Here is a 16,814-nt window from a genome sequence, read left to right on the forward strand (position 1 = left end):
TGAAATAAAACCAGATCCTTAAACTTTAGTGTTTTTAATCTGGTGAAGAGTTGGTTTGTTCGTTCTCTGTAAGAGGTTTGACTTATAATTCTTATGGCTTCTCTTTTTTTTTACAGGATAAAGATGTTGGATCTGTGTTTGTTTTTCTATGTGTTCCTCCAAACTTCTACATAGTAGGTCACATATTGGACTATGAAAGAACAGTACTGTAGTGATGGTGGATTTAGAAGATCTTTAGAAGATGGTTATGTGGATGTTATTTCCAACAACTATCTGACTCAATTACACTCATGGATTATAATTTGCATAAAATACGCACTTTAATATTTACTTTTCAGCTGAGCGACGTGAGAACAAACGCCAGTGAAACAGACAAAAGAGGTCATTGGAGCCACCTCTGGTTACAGATACTCATACTTTCTGCTTTACATACACAATCTTATTCACGCATGGCCTAACATGGCCTTTGTTATGTGGATCTAATTTCAAACAACTATCTGATGTAACTACACTCAGATTATCATTTATGCAACTGCATAAAAAATGCATTTGAAATATTTACTCTATAGCTGAGTGCCGTGAGAACAATCGCCAGCGAAAGAGACTGAAAAAGTAATTCGAGCCACCTCAAGTTACAGGTACTCATACTTTCTAAATTACAAGGACACAATCTATGAGCGTGTGTCTGCAGCGCCAAACGGGCGCATTGTTCTAGTATATAAAGATTTGGGAAAAAGAAACTTTTTCCAACACTGACTTTCCAACCCTACACCAATTCAGTATAATGGCCCATATATTCTGCACTCTTATTAAGCTGTCTTTTACATTATACATAGGGCATGCCCTGTAGATTTCCCAGACATTAATCAAGACATTCATACATATGTTTATTGCTATTTTCTTGTTGGATTTTGAGAAAAAAAAACTCATAAAATAATTTGGAGAGGCCTTTATTAGTTGAAACAATGTATACCAGAAATAATACAATATAAGACAGAAACATATACCATCATGCCTCTGCCTTTTCACTGCAATTAATTACCATAACTTGCCTCCAGTCACCTGACCCTTCATAGACCAGATAAGAGGTCTCAGAGGTCAGGCTGGCTGTTGCATTAGGGGACTGGATTGCTTTCAGGAGGGTCATGAAACCTGGTGAGGTTATGTGTCAGAGCCAGCCTTTCATCAAAGATCTCCTGAGGGGTCTGCTGATCAGATTAGTTAGTTGATTTAGGAAACAATGCAACTTTTAGTGAGACATTTACATAACAGACCAATTCAATACAACACTTCATATATCAAAATAACCTGACAAATGCCCTCAAAACCTTGTGTTTACACAAAAGTCACTAGTCACTGAGCAGACTAAACTATAAACACAACACCACGTTGCCATCAGAAGTTTTCAGCGGGGAAAAGTTGGCCTGGATTGATCTTTCCACCTAATCAGATATCTAAATTTCCTTGGTATGATCCTATTTCATGAACAGTTCTTTAAGTCTAGAGGCAGCCTGTAAAAAAAGTGATCTGTCTAGCAAATGCAACATCTTCATTTCAACACATTTTGTTTTATGTACTGTAGGATCAACCTGTCAATTTTCTGTGAAGAAAACAAGTGGGCATACAGAGGGTTTCAGTGTCAACACAACTTTATCACAACCTTGCATGTTCATGAATCTATTAAACATAACTGGTAGATAAAATAGAAGGTCTGCAACCAAAAGTTAACTGCATTAATTAGTCAATTAAATTATTAATTTAAAAGTAATTAATTAATTTGAAAGCATCATATATCCTGTTTGTACAAGAATAACAAAATGAACAAGAGGAAGGGTGCTCATCTCTGTTATTAACATCAGGTCTCCAGCAGTGGAGAGCAGCCTCTCTGCTGCATCGTTAGTTCAGAAAGCCATCATTGTCCTAGATGCTGAACGGGCACAGAATTTCTGTAATGAAACAGGCTGAGCACTACGCTTTTTTCTTCTCATTTTCTGTTCTTTTCTTTTTCTCAACTTAGAGTTGCTTTAACATGTTTGCATTGAAGCTGCAGTACATTACAAGCATACAACTGATGTGCACATTCACTGAGTTACAATGTATGTCATTCAGTGTGCTTGTTCAGTACACGGCATTGGCAGTCAATATTACAGCTACCAGGAATAAATCAATTACTCTTCATCATATTACATTCTGAAAACACATTTTTTATGACACACTGTGTGTGCAGCTGCATTTCCGCGCATTAAAAACAAGAATAATATTAATTTTCAGAAACGTTCCTTAATTTGAGTGAGTTTTGGTTTGGATCAGTTGACAAGAATAACAATACAAACAGTATTTTCACCAGAAAGGACATACACATGTGGAAGCATTACATGTAGAAGACATGAGACGTCCTTCATACATTTAAACAAACATTTGTGTACAATGAATTGGCCTTGAGCAGCCAGGCAGGGTTCAGTAGCATAAACATGACAGTGGCATAATGGAGAACAATCATACTATACCAACAGCACATTTTATTTAGCCAATAGGAAAATACCAAATAAGAGCTCTGATAGTTTGGGGAAAGTGGTCATTTGCTTGTCCAATGAGATTTGAACAGATATGATGAGAAGGAAAGAGCATTTGGAATATTAGAGCAGAATGGCACAAAATGTAAACATGCAGTGTTGAAAGACTTACTATATGATTCTCACTCTATAAAACAAAGCTAAACCTACATATCCATAACTAACTCGAGAAAGAGACCCATTCTAGGAATAATGTGGATTTAGTATGAAGGTGGAAGTTGTGGTTGGATTAGGAATGTCTAGCCTTCCCTCGCCGTGACTCTTGGCTCAGCCAGTGAGCTGTGGATGATGCTGCTGATGGACTCCACCCCCTCTCCTTCCAAGAAAGTGTGGTGGTCGCCCTCAATGATGTGGATTGACACCTTGCCATCACATACCTGAAGAAAGAGACAGCAGTCAGACCAGGCTTAAGCAATTAAATATGTATGTATGTGTGTTGGTTGGGTCAAGCCAATGGTTCAAGTTGGTTCAATCAAGTTTTCATTCCAAGAAAGAGCAACATAGTAATGATGAGAAAACAAACCTTAGACTGGATAAAAGCAGTAAATACCCAGAAAACTTGAAAGTCAAATTACCTAAAAAACTCCGTAGGTAAAAGTTCAAATTCAGTGCAGATCACATATGATACATTAATATGTGGGTTTATCTGTAATTGGTTTGCTTATCAATTATATAGTGATAGAAGAGGGTGTGTCCAGTATATGGAAATGCATCTATGTGCACAATAATGCCATACTGGAAATACTGTGGGACATTGTATTTAAACAGAAAAACTGAAAATTACCTGTTTTAATCAATTTGACAGGATCATTTTAATTGAGCTCGGGGCTTAATGCTGTGCTTGCTCTTTTCCAGATGTTGCCTGTAGGAATTCCTAAATCAACTTTAGATAATTTGGATAAAATGTTTTCAAAATTCATATGGCAAAAAGCGCCCTAGAATCAGATTAAAAACGTTACAGTTATCTAAGATAGATGTAGGCCTTAAACTTCCAACCTTAAAATACTATTTCTGGGCTGCGCAAATGAAGCCTCTGATAGCATGGATTCAAAATGACATAAGCACTCGCTGGCTTAATATTGAAAAAAGTAAAAATATACCTTTTTTAGATACACCTATAAAAGAACTCACCGATTGGACCAAAACTACTTTTAAAATCTGGAATAAAATACAGGCAGCTTTTGGACTACCTAAAGTAATTTCACCACTAGCAAATATTGGGCTTATGAAGACCTTTATACCTAACAAATCAGATATCGGCTTTAGAGAATGGTCAGATCATAGACTAGTTCATTTGCATCAATTATTCAATGGAGGCAATCTAAAAACATTTACACAGTTGAAAAATGATTTTGATCTCCCCATGACAGATCATTTTAGATATTTACAGTTAGTTGTGTTTCACACGTTTTTCCCATTCATTGTGTGTTGTAAGGAAACTCCACCCCCATTGAAAAGTTCTTGATAAAAATACAAATGGGAAAGGGAAACAAGAAAATAATTAGTGAATTTATTATATCATATATTTTTATCCATGGACAGACATAATTCCCTGCAGATAAAGCAGAGATGGGAGGCAGAAATGAACAAAGTCATATCAGAGGATACCTGGAGGAAGATGTGTACTGAAGCACACCTAGCTACAAACTCAAACACATGGAGGGAGTTCAAATGGAAAATTATCACCAGATTCTTCAGAACACCAGAAATAGTAGCCAAGATGGGCCCATCTCATCCCAGTCTATGCTGGAGGAACTGTGGAGCACAAACTGCTAATCACACCCATATATTTTGGTCATGTCCTAAATTAAGTGTTTTCTGAAAAGATGTATGTGATGCCCTCAAGGAGTTCTTCCAACAGGAAGATTCCACAAGATCCCACAGTGGCATTACTGGGGGCAATACCTGTGAACTTGGCAGTAATACATTTTAAATATATTACTGACAGCAGCATTAAAATGCATAACCATCAGATGGCTGAAATCAGATCCTCCTACATACAACATATGGATTCAGAAAGTGTGGGACCTTTATTTGATGGAGCGAATCACATATTTCTTAAGGCTCCAAGAATCTATATTCACCAGACAATGGAGTCCTGTTTTGGCTTTACTCATCCAATGATAACTTAATCTGTGCGTCTGTGAACATGCTCTCAGAGGAAATATTGTATATGTGTTTTTAGCGACCGAGCCGAAAGGCAAGAGGGTAAGGACTCCCTGCCCTTACCTGGAGGCAAGGACCCAATTGTTATTGTATTGTTTTTTATTATTCTACCGCCTCTCTGAGCCTCAATTTGACCCCTTAAACCTGCTCAAAAACTCACCAAATTTGGAACGCACATCAGGTCTGGCGAAAAATTCGATAACATGGAAAAACAAACAACATCATACTCTCTAGCGCCACCTAGAAACACTAAAATGGCCACTACGCCTGATAGGAATGTCGTAGAAAGATCAAACCAAAACTCAATTGTTTGTCTTATCAAGACCTACAAATCACACGCAGACACCCCTGACCTAAATCCAACAGGAAGTGCACAATATAAATGTGTGATTTTCTGCGATTTTTCAGGCTTTTCAAAATATGTTTGTTGTGATATTCTCCAGTCGTTAACTACCATGGCAACGACTGTGTGTGTGTGTGTGTGTGTGTGTGTGTGTGTGCAGCTGGCACAAATTGAAGCACTGAATTCTTTTTGACCATGTTTACTTCTATACCTATTTCTGTGTCATCTTGATGACTAGTTTGTTCTAACAAGTTACAGTTTCAGAGGATTGCAGTATATAATGAAGTCAAGCAGTCATCCAGATTCATTTGTGGTCTTAGTGTGCCACATAGTGGAGAAAACTCATGAGAAAAGATTCATGATACCTGATAATGAAAAGGTGCCTCAGTTTTTCAGTCAATTATTTCACTGACATTGCTGTCAAAGTCTAGATCAAACACAAATTACAAGAGAATGACCTACAAACATATCTACAGGTTTCACTGGAAATAAGTTCCTCTCCTGTTTGACTCATCAACGTGTTGGCAACTTCAGTTGCTCAGTCTAAGGGTGCACTCACAATAGGGCCAGTTGTTCCGTACCGTGCTGAAGCACGGATGTCCCCCCTCCCCTGTCCCCCACTGGCCCACACTCACATTACCTCAGACCCAAGTGTACTCAATCACAGTTGCCTAGGACACATATGTTGCGCGTTCTCTACTCTAGTAAAAGCAGACGTACTGATTCAACTCTTTACTCCAGTAAAAGTAAGAAAGTTCGATCACTTCGAGTGATCATTCACACTTGCAGGATGCCAGGAACTCGCCAAATGACTTACTTTAACGAATTTCGTTAGTTTATATAATGCAGATTTGTAAAATATTACTTTTATGAAGGTCACAGTCACAGATAATAAACTTAGCATTTCATAATTGTGGTAGCAGCGGTGCAGCAGATGTAATGAAGTCCACGCAGCACGCTGGATGCAAACTAATATTAAGCTTATTCATTATAATGTCGATGGACATAAATTGAGTTCTTTTGCCTTAATAATGATAAAATAATACACGAAAAATGGTCGGACTGGGAACCCATATATGCATACTGTCTCCACGTTGCATTTAGTGTTGCTTGTGAAATGACCAGGGCTCAGCTAGTGTTGCCTTTTAAAAATCGTTGATTTCTCGGGATTCTTGGGAAAATTGGCTTCTTTTCCCAGGATTTAAAATGTCTTATTTTCGGGAAAAATATGAATCCCTAGTGACCAAGTGTACCGTGCTCAAACACCTCTTCCACGCGGACCGTGCCAGGGAAGGGTACCGTACTCAAGCACGTACACTTGCATTCACACTAGCCAAATAATCAGGACTTTAGGGGGCAAACGTTCTTGGGCACGGTACGATTGAATGCCCGGGTCTGAAGGCATCTAAATGCCCCGAACGGAAACCTTGAGTTGACAGCTCTGATTAAGTCACTTTTCGTCTTTCTGTTAAATGCGTTTTGTCCAAGTTGAGAGAGAGAGTGTGTGTGTGTGTGTGTGTGTGTGTAAGTGTGTGTGTGTAATGTATATCTACTTATTGCAGTGTCCGAAGGCATCTAAATGCCCCTAACAGAAACCTTTCCGCTTCCGTGTTGCAAAAGTGGATTATATTTATTTTCCTGTACATAATCAGATTTTTATGAAAAAAATACTGCTTACACCAACTGAACACTGGGTTGCATCAATGGATGTAACCATTATTTTTCATAAAAATCTGATACACTGCCTGACCATGTTCTTTCTCCACTATTGTTTGTTGAAGAAATGGACACTGAAAAACAAATACTCATCAAGGGTCAGTGAACTTGGTTTATCATGTTACTTCAATTTAGAAAGAGGAATATCTAACAAGGCACGATTAACACGCGCACATTGACCCTTGTCCTGGCCTGTAGTTCGGAAATAAGGAAGCAATACAGCAGTGTGCAATGTTTTGGATAACAAGCAGAAATGGATAAAGAACGGCTTATGAACGGCAAATTCTGCTTCAAAGCCCTGCCAGATGTTCTATCCAGAAGACCAAAGTTATTTGTTTTTATTGTCAATGTGAACTGAGTTACCACCGGAGTACGTCAAGTCTCAAATACCACCTGCTGGCCAAGTATACAGCTGATACAGAGAGCCCTCCTACCGCTTGCCAAAGGCACATTGGCTCGTCCTCCAGAATGTTAACCAGCCTGCATGCTGTAGTCATCAATTTAGCTATCGCTGCTGAAAGTTTGTTGCTTGTAGAGTTGTTCATGCATCTCTGTTACAAACCATCTTGTGTGATCTGCCTTTGGCTGGCCGGAGGAGGGTTCTCTGTATCAGCTGTATGCTTGGCCAGCAGGTGGTTTGTCTTGTTTTTTTTTTTTTGAGCATGCAGTATTTCATTGTTCTGGATTTTTCAATAATAATAAACATACATTTGCATTAAAGCAAGCATATGTGTCCACTGCCATGTTGGTAAGAGTATTAAAAATTTGAAAAATATGCCTTTAAGTACATTTAGAACAAATGAAAAATGTGCGATTAATTTGCGATTGGAACTTGAAAAAAGTCAAACCACCATTTCCATAGAAATGCTTCACTTTTGGAAAAACCTTGAAACTTATGTGTGCAAGTATATATTTTACCTCACTGAGTTTGTAGTCAGCTCCCAGATTTTGTCCGTATTCGCTGCTGGTTTTGGCACGCAGAAGCGTTACATTTCCATGGTATTTTGTTGCAGGGACATAGCCATCAGCGGCCTTCAGCTTGTAGTAAAAGGTGGTTGCTGCAAAGTGCAGCGATTCTCGGCTGATGTTCTTATGGCTGGAGGTAATAAGGTCCACTGCCACATTGACACGGGCCTCCAGATCCGACAGAGGGAGAAGAGTCTCCAGAAGCTACAGAGGTTACAGAGGAGCAATCAGAAAAGAGATTTGGATGAGGACCACTGAAGGAATTTACTTGATAAAGCAATACATAGCTGTCAAAGTCAAATATCATTATCTTTTTATTGCCATCATAGATATGTGCTATTGTACACTTAAACACAACGCTGCTGTTATAACTTATCTTCCTTGAAGAAGAGGAACAAGACACAACACATACAGTATTGAATATCACACCCCTATATGGCCTGACTGAAGTCACCTGTAGGGTAACTACACATGAATTGGACACATAATCACATATACTTTTGTTGGCATATGACATTAATGCAAGAAACTTTTCCAACAATACCCATTATATAAAAACTACTTTTTCGGGTCAAAATTAGCTTGTAACCAAAGCTCCTAACCAAGCCCAGCTGTGACTGTGGATTACCTTGTTGTATTCGATGCCAGTGAACTGCTGGATGAAGGCACATAGGGCTTCAGTTTCAGCCTCAGATTCTTTGCCTGGTGTCAGCTTGGCCCTGTAGCTCTGGAAACCAAACACTAAGTTAACTTGACATCCAACCAACATTTGCTTTTAACCTTTATATTTCATTTCTTTAAATTGTATTTAAACATTAACTCATATTTCTCATATACAATTTATTCATGATACAACTCCTGTTAGGCTGTTTAAAGGGTAACTGCATCCAATAAACTATAGTGTTAGACACACTATAGATAGTGGATTCACTAATGTGGCATGTAATGTACACAGTTGGTGGAATAATTAACTATAGTGTGCATGTGTGAGTGTATTAACTCTTTTCTCTAACCTGTGTATATGCTGCCACATAGGAGTGTGATCCATCAAACAGAAACAGGTACTCCACAGGTCGGTTCTGGGTCTGCAGCTGAGAGCACATTTCAAATGCCACACAAGCACCAAAGGAGTAGCCAGCAATTCGATACAGCCCATCTGGCTGAACCTGTCTGATACAATCCACATAGTAGGCGGCCAGGGACTGGATGCTATCCAGAGGAGCAGCTGAGGGAGAGGGGATAAACTAATATGAGCTTGATTGTAGGGATCCATTATCAACGTAAAAATCATGGAACTGTAGGTCTGATTAACAAACAAAACAACAATTCTGATAATTAAAGCCTTGGCTGTTTTTTGTCAAAGCAAGTGTGTGACTTGGTAGTCAGAACAACACTATTACAATACTTAGGACTTCACATCAGTAATCCAGGGAAGAAGCTGCTCTGAAGGCAAAGGGTAGCTTAGTTTGCTATCAATTGATGAAATACTGACTGTACTTTTGGCTTTACTTTTGGCTGTGTGTGTGCTGGCATGTACATTTGTGAACCCAGAATACCTTTAGTGCACTGCAAGCCGTAGCAAGGCACACTAAGCTTGGAGGCAAGTGTCTTAAAGGCAGCGATGGAGCCCTCAATGGGATGAACCAGGAACAGTGGCCTCTCTTGGCTCTGCACCTTGTTGAGTGGTGTCACTGTGGGGCCATTGGGGTTGACTAGCAGCTGGGTCAGATTAGACTCCAACAATGCGCGGACGACATCCCTCTTAACTGTGGCATGATGAGATTCTGAGTAGTTGAAGGTAGCAATGACAAAACAATATTTCTGTTTTGACTGCATATGAAGGTTTTAAAGAGCTGATTTAAGTTCACTGTAATATAAATCAAATTTCTCAATAGCTATAACATTTAAACATGTTAAGTCGATAATTTTTTGTGGATTTTGAGCAAGTCGTAATAATACCATTTGATCCCCCTGGATTGCCATTGGCAAGGTCTCGCAGCTTGTTGATGGTAAGCTGCCGGATCTCCCTCATGGTCATGATGATGTCATAGTCACGCTCCAAAGTCTGGCGAACCTCCACACCCATCAAGGAGTCGAGGCCCAGATCGGCCAGTGAGGCATTGGCATTCAGGCTGTTCACATCCCGCACACCTGAGGATTAAGGGCAAAGTGAAAGTTCTATTATAACAGCCGGACCAAATTTAGGTCCAAACTGTCTTTGGTATGACAGACCATGATGTAAACTGAATAAATTATCTAGAACTATAATCAGGCAGTGTTCAGAAAATGTGGCCATTTATGAAATTTTTTTTTTTTTTTACAATGAAGGTCATAATAAGCAGCTCAAGCTGCTTTGTTTGAGTCTGCAATTTTAAAATAAAGTATTAAAAGAATTTATATATTTTAGTCAGGTCAGCTGCAGTACAAGCATCAAATTGCATAGTTCTTCTTAAGACTGTATCATGCGGTTTGTTTTTGATACAATTAATTGGTTTACTATGGAGCCCAGAAATATAATATATATTGTATATATCATTTGTACTATTAGAAATGCAATGGTACAAAGATCTTTAACCCGATACCTGCTGGGCTAAAAATTAAACCACTTACTTACATCTATAACAACGTCAAGAACATATTGAGAGCTCAACATTTTGAAGTGGACATTACATCCACCATCTACAGATTTTTTGTGAGCAAGCCAAGTTTTACACACATGATATTATACTGGTGCTGTTTGCTGACTGTACTTGCAGCACTTGCAGTTGGTTAATGGCAAAAAAATAATGTTGTTGCAACTCGCCATCACTTTTCCATGAAACATACAACTCCCCCTAGGCTTTACATTTTCTATTTCAGACTTGTCAACATTCACAATAGATAACAGATGACATTCATAACTTCTTTATTTGTAGGAGTGGTTTCGCATGGCTCAGCTCTTACCCAGAATATGAGCTACAGCATCCACCAAGTCTCTCTTGCTTCCTGCCTCACTCTTCATCAGCATCCTCTCTGCTAGCACAAAACTGGACATCACTGGCTGCTTTTGGCACAGGAAGAAGTCGAGTACCTCCAGGCAAGAAGCAATGCGCTGTGGTAGGGTGCCACCAATCACTGTGTCATTGCCACCCATGGTCTCCAACACCACGCCCACATCGCCAATGGCGCCCCACTGGACTGCCAGTCCAGGTAGACCATCATAGCGGCGCTTCTCACACACACGCTCCATGGCTGAGTTGGCAAAACCATAGTTACTTTGGCCGGCATTGCCACGGCCACAGCTGACTGAGGAGAAAGCTACAAAGTAGCTGAGGTCCGGACACATTTTTCTTGTTATTCTGGAAAAGTAATAAAGTGAATGCATCAAGATCCAGAGAGCAGCAAATAGCATACCTTAATTAAAGTTCCCTAATCTAAACAGAAGGATGACTTCTGATGTGTCTTACTTGTCCAGATTTATGGTGCCATCATATTTAGGTTTGTTAACGTCAAGGAATAGCTGAGGAGTCAGATTCTCCAACATGCCATCTTTCAACACCTGAAAAAGATTAACATGGAATTGCTGTGACTGTAAATGGAGAAGCAGCTCTGTACCAGTAACAACAGAGAGGTCAGTGTGTGAGTACAGATACAACAGCAGTGCAACCTTGAAAACAATCCCAGTAAACAACTATGAGGTCAAATTAGTGGTACACAAACAAACAAACAAAAAAACATAACATGATAAATAACTTTGTAAATGTAATTTAAAAAAAAAATCAAGAATGTGAACAGCAAACTGCAGGCAGAAATAGTATAGCATTAAAATGGCAAACAGCTATAAATGGGCTCTTGCATGCTGCATGGGTTAAAGTGACATAGCTGCTTGAGGTTGGTTGACATTGCTCTGAATTTTAAGGTTTATCCAGTCCTTCCAAGATTTCAGTTTTATTGTGATTGTTGCAATAAAAAATTCTTGCTACATCTGAATAACATTATTTTTAGATTCAGACATTAATCTGACATGTTTCAGACCTGCCTGAGTCACATTAATAGCTCTATTTTGACATTGTTATATTATAGTAAAAGAGACTAAGCTGTGTGTGTGCACATTGAAGACAGACAATTTGAGGCGTTTGTGCTCCCTGCACTTTTCATTAAGAACCAATCTGTGTGCTGAAATTTTGCGAAAAACCTGAAAACTGCTTCACTTACAAAAAAAAGCCAGATGCAAAACAAGGCCAATTCTGAGTCTGAAGTCCTATTTCTCTCTCACTCATTCAGTATTGAACATGTTTTGTGACCAGCGTCACACTGTCAGCTCTATACATGTTATGTCACACAGTCTTAGTGGAGAGCCGTTATATGCTCTACCTGTCATATACTAAACTTTCTTTTAACTTAAGAGTTTTTGGGCCTGCCACAGTGCGTACCGACTGTATCTGCCTACTTTTAAGTTCAATGTATTTATTACTGCTCTAGATTTGGACATTATCGCGGGATTATCGCAGTAATTTTGCAAAGTTGTGAACCCCTGCAAATTTTGCGGACTGCATTAATTCTTGTGACCACAAGATTGCAATTTCAGGGAGGGACTGTTTATCAGACACTGCATGAATTGGCAAAATATTATTTCCTGTGTGCAGTGCATGGCACAGATGAAATACAGTATGTGCCATTTAGGCTTCACTTATATACTGTAAATACTATATATTATATTAAATAATTGAAATATTAACGCAACAATACATTTTCCATTGGGCAACTGACATTACATGTAGGATATAACTATCACTTCCTATATTCACTATGTGGAACTAGAGAATACCCACTCATTATATGTCATGTTGCGGTTTAACATAAAATCATGTAGATATAACGTAAATCGATAATGTTTGTCATATAAGGCTGATTTCCTGTTGTCAGTGGTTGGAGATTTGACTATAACTCAATATTGATGTGTAGATGTGTTCAGGCCTGGACTCAATCTAGCATGTGAAATTTTGGGCAGATTTGACAAAGTCCAGTTGAGATACAAAAACTTCCTGTTTCAAAGCGAAACATACAAATTTAATGGCACACTATGTCAAGGGCATTTCATTAAAACAAATTATGCATTACAAAGGTTTTTAGATGTCACCGTCCAAATTTGAAATTGCTGTGGTTAATTCTCTACAAGGAGTTAAAGTACAATGACTGTAAATGTCAAAAACTGCAAAAATTGCACAGTAAATTCTAAATGGCTGATTCTCTGTTAGGCTTATAGCTCCAGGAGGCTTTTTTAAAGTCTGGAGATGTTACATCTGCCTTCCAAATTTTGTTCATCTATGTGAAACATACCACAAGGTCTCCTGTGAAATCTTTACGGGATGCTATCAAGTCCCCTTGCCACACCCTAAGCCCTATATCAGACAACAAAATACACCCCTTCTGATGCAAGTTGGTGCAAAAAAAGGCACAGTACATTCAAATGACTCCATGGGCCCCATCTTGCGGTCGGCGCACAGAGGATGGCGAGCGTGGCGCATGTGTCTTTGTTAGTTTCCCCCAGCGCAGTTGTCATTTTCTTGCCCTGCGCCCACGTTGTCTAAATAGCAAATGCACTTGCACCAGTGTGTGCGCCTATGGGCATGTTGGTCTCAAAATTAGGTGTGGTCAGGTCACTTGGTGGCGCATTGCTATTTTGAGGCAGAGGAAAGCGATTGCGCTACTAACCAAAAAAACCAGGTCTAAAGTCACAGGCGCATATGTCACTGTAATTAAAGGGCATCATCAAGAGTCCAACATGCTCGTAGATAGGCGGGTGCGCAGCACGCAGACACTGTGTCTGTTACGCACACACGGTGTGGTGACACGCCAAGGTGACAGCGCGCATGGATATTAAAGGGAATGGGAGATGACAGATGATTGGTTTACTGCGTGGTACGCCCAAAACATGCCTATGATTAATGAGGGGACTTAAGTCCAACCCTTTTAGACCATGCGCCTGGCGCAGTGACCATTTTTCCGCCATTAAAATAGCAGAAGTGGATTTGGACATGCCCCAAAGGCACTTGCGCCATGCGCTTCATGCCATGCGCTATAGATCGTTAAAATAGGGCCCCATGTATGGCTCCAAGAGGCTTTTTTCTAAGTTTGGAGAGGTTACATCTGCCTATCTAGTCATGGCCAAAAATATCGGCACCCCTGCATTTCTTTTTTTTCTTTTTTATGATTCTTTTCCGGCATAGACACTTTTATTAGCAGTAGAGAAACAGGAAACCATGGGAGAGAGAGGGGGGTGCGAACCGGGGTCTGCTGCGTATATGGCATGCGCTCTTAACCACTCAACCACCTGCGCACCTGCATTTATGTCAGAAAATGCAACACTTCTCCCAGAAAATTGTTTCAATTACAAATGTTTTAGTATGCACATGTTTATTTCTTTTGTTTGCATTGGAACTACACAAAAAACAAAAACAGAAAATTGGACAAAATGATTGGCTTCTGTCAAAATTTTAAGAAATAATTGCATTTCAAGCATGTGATGCTCCTGTAATTTGTATTTAAACTCACCTGTGGCAAGTAACAGCTTGTGGGCAATATAGCAATCACACTTGCAGCCAGTTAAAATGGAGAAAAGTTGACTCAAACTTTGTATTGTGTGTCTGTGTGTACCACACTGAGCATAGAGGAAAAGAAAGAAGAGCAAAGAGTTTGTCTGTGTATTTGAGAGCCAAAATTGTGGAAAAACATGGACAATCTCAAGGTTACAAGTCCATCTCCAGAGGTCTTAATGTTCCTGTGTCAACTGTGTGCAATTTCATCAAGAAGTTTACAGCCCATGGCACTGTAGCTAACCTCCCTGGACGTGGAAGGAAGAGAAACATTTTTTTTTAGTTCTGTGTGGAATTGTATCAGGTTTGACTTTTTTCTGTTTTTTTTGTGTTGTTCCAATGCAAACAAAAGAAATAATAAATACATGAATACCAAAACATTTGTAATTGCAACAATTTTCTGGGAGAAGTGGTGTATTATCTGACAGAAGTGCATGGGTACCAATATTTTTGGCCATGACTGTAATTTAGTACAGTTTCATTTAGCAGACACTTTTATCCAAAGTAACAATACAAGCAAGAATCTACTCAAGACAGAACAACACAACTAAGTGCCATAAAGCCAAGTTTTAGTCCAAGAGGACATACACTACTCACAAAAAGTCAGGGATAATCGGCTTTCGGTTGAAATTTCAGGATGAACCTAACCTTTACAGGTGAACTTAATGTGACCTTCTCTAAACTTTTGAATGCACATGTCCAACAGTTCAATGTTTCAGTACTTTCTGCACAACTTGCTGTTCTCTAACAAGGAGCTTAACGGCAAAATTCAAAACAGGTGTTTGATCCATGAATCGACCAATACATTTCCTGGTTCAATTAGAATTGGTATTTAAACAGTCCTCCTCATCATGCTGTTCACATTTTGACATCATGAAACCAAGACGACACCTAACAATTGATCAACAGTACCTCGCCATTGCGAGGCTTCAAACAGGATGTTCTCAGACGGAAGAGGCCACTGAGCTTAGAGTGTCACAGAGTGTCATCAGCAGGTTGCAACAGAGATACAGAGAGACTGGAAGAGTCACAGAAAGGCATAGAAGTGGACGTCCATTGACCACATCCCACACTGATGACCGCTTCATTGTGAACAGTGCCCTGCGGAACCGGATAATGAATGCCACTCAACTCCAGGCACATTTAAGGGAGGTGAGAAGCACCCAAGTGTCACGTCAGACCATTTACGCTGGATGAGGGACCAGTTGGCCTCAGTGCTGTTCTCTGATGAAAGTCGATTCACATTGAGCAGAAATGATGGCCGGCAACGATGTTGGAGACGTCAAGGAGAGCGCTTTGCATCAGCCACTGTTGTCACCAGACAAGACTTTGGTCGTGGTGGTGTTACAGTGAGGGCAGGTGTGTCTAGTCAATACAGAACTGCTGTACACTTTGTGTATGGTACAGTGACATACCCATACTACCTGAATAACATCATTAATTAATCCAGTCATTGTGCCCCTGCATGAACACAGGCCTAATTTCATCTTCATGGACGACAATGCTCCAGCTCATCGAGGTCACATCATTAGGGAACGGCTGTTGGAGACTGGGGTACCTCAAATGGAGTGGCCTGCACTTTCTCCAGACCTGAATCCCATAGAAAAACCTATGGGATCAGCGGAGTCGCCGTGTTGAGGCTCGTAACTCTGTACCCCAGAATCTCAATGACCCTTCAAGAAGAGAGGGGTGCCATGTCTCAGCAGACAATAAGTCGACTTTTGGACAGCCTGAGACGTCGTTGTCAAGCTGTAATTGATGCTCAAGGGCACATGACAAGTAATTGAGACATTGACATTTGTTGTTGTGGTATACCCACCACTGTTGTTGGCTTTTGTTCCAATAAATAGTTAGAGATGAGGAAATCACCATTGCATGCTTCTACTTAAATGCCCTACTTTCATGATACTGTAGCGTTAACTTTTTACATTTTCCATAAATTTCACCCGAAAGCCTGATATCCCTAACTTTTTGTGAGTAATGTAGGTATCAACAGGCAGGGCATACAGATACTTTTTTTTTCTCCATCAAATGCCAAGTTGTTTGTGAAAGAGGTGGTCTTTAATCTTTTCTTAAAGATTGATAGGGATTCTTCAAATTGTATGGAATTTGGTAACTTGTTTCATCACTTGGGAACTACAAAAGAGTCTGCCTAGGGACTGAGGGCCCTGTTGTGATGGTGATACCAATGAAAGGTGACTTTCATTGGCAGAGCATAGTGAGCGAACATAGACCTGAATGAGAACGTTCAGATAGGCGGGGGTAGCTGTAGGCGAGATAGGATTTCTCGCTAGGGTTTCCAATTGGATGCAGGCAGCAACTGGAAGCCAGTGAAGGGATATCAACTGTGCTCTTTTGGGATTGTGAGATTGTTAACTGAATAAAGAAGTATTCATACAGATGTAGGGGGGCTGAGAGTCCAGAAACGTTCCCTACAAGGTAACAAAAATGCACACACAGACTACCTAATAAGCA

General features: G+C 39.8%; 1 protein-coding gene across 1 annotated transcript in view; it reads right to left on the reverse strand.

Annotated features, from left to right (window-relative positions):
* Positions 1-934: 934 nt before the first annotated feature.
* The window catches only part of fasn (fatty acid synthase), a 71,403-nt gene continuing 55,523 nt past the window's right edge, over positions 935-16,814 (reverse strand). The window contains exons 35-42 of the mRNA XM_062442078.1: positions 11,211-11,302; positions 10,708-11,102; positions 9,724-9,915; positions 9,321-9,548; positions 8,778-8,989; positions 8,393-8,491; positions 7,717-7,968; positions 935-2,950 (exon numbers count right to left, since the gene is read on the reverse strand). Of these exons, the coding sequence (XP_062298062.1) occupies positions 2,813-2,950; positions 7,717-7,968; positions 8,393-8,491; positions 8,778-8,989; positions 9,321-9,548; positions 9,724-9,915; positions 10,708-11,102; positions 11,211-11,302 (1,608 nt within the window). The 3' untranslated portion in view covers positions 935-2,812. The remainder of the gene's footprint in view (positions 2,951-7,716; positions 7,969-8,392; positions 8,492-8,777; positions 8,990-9,320; positions 9,549-9,723; positions 9,916-10,707; positions 11,103-11,210; positions 11,303-16,814) is intronic.

This window comes from Scomber scombrus, chromosome 21, assembly GCF_963691925.1.
Source record: "Scomber scombrus chromosome 21, fScoSco1.1, whole genome shotgun sequence".
Classification (NCBI taxonomy): Eukaryota; Metazoa; Chordata; class Actinopteri; order Scombriformes; family Scombridae; genus Scomber; species Scomber scombrus.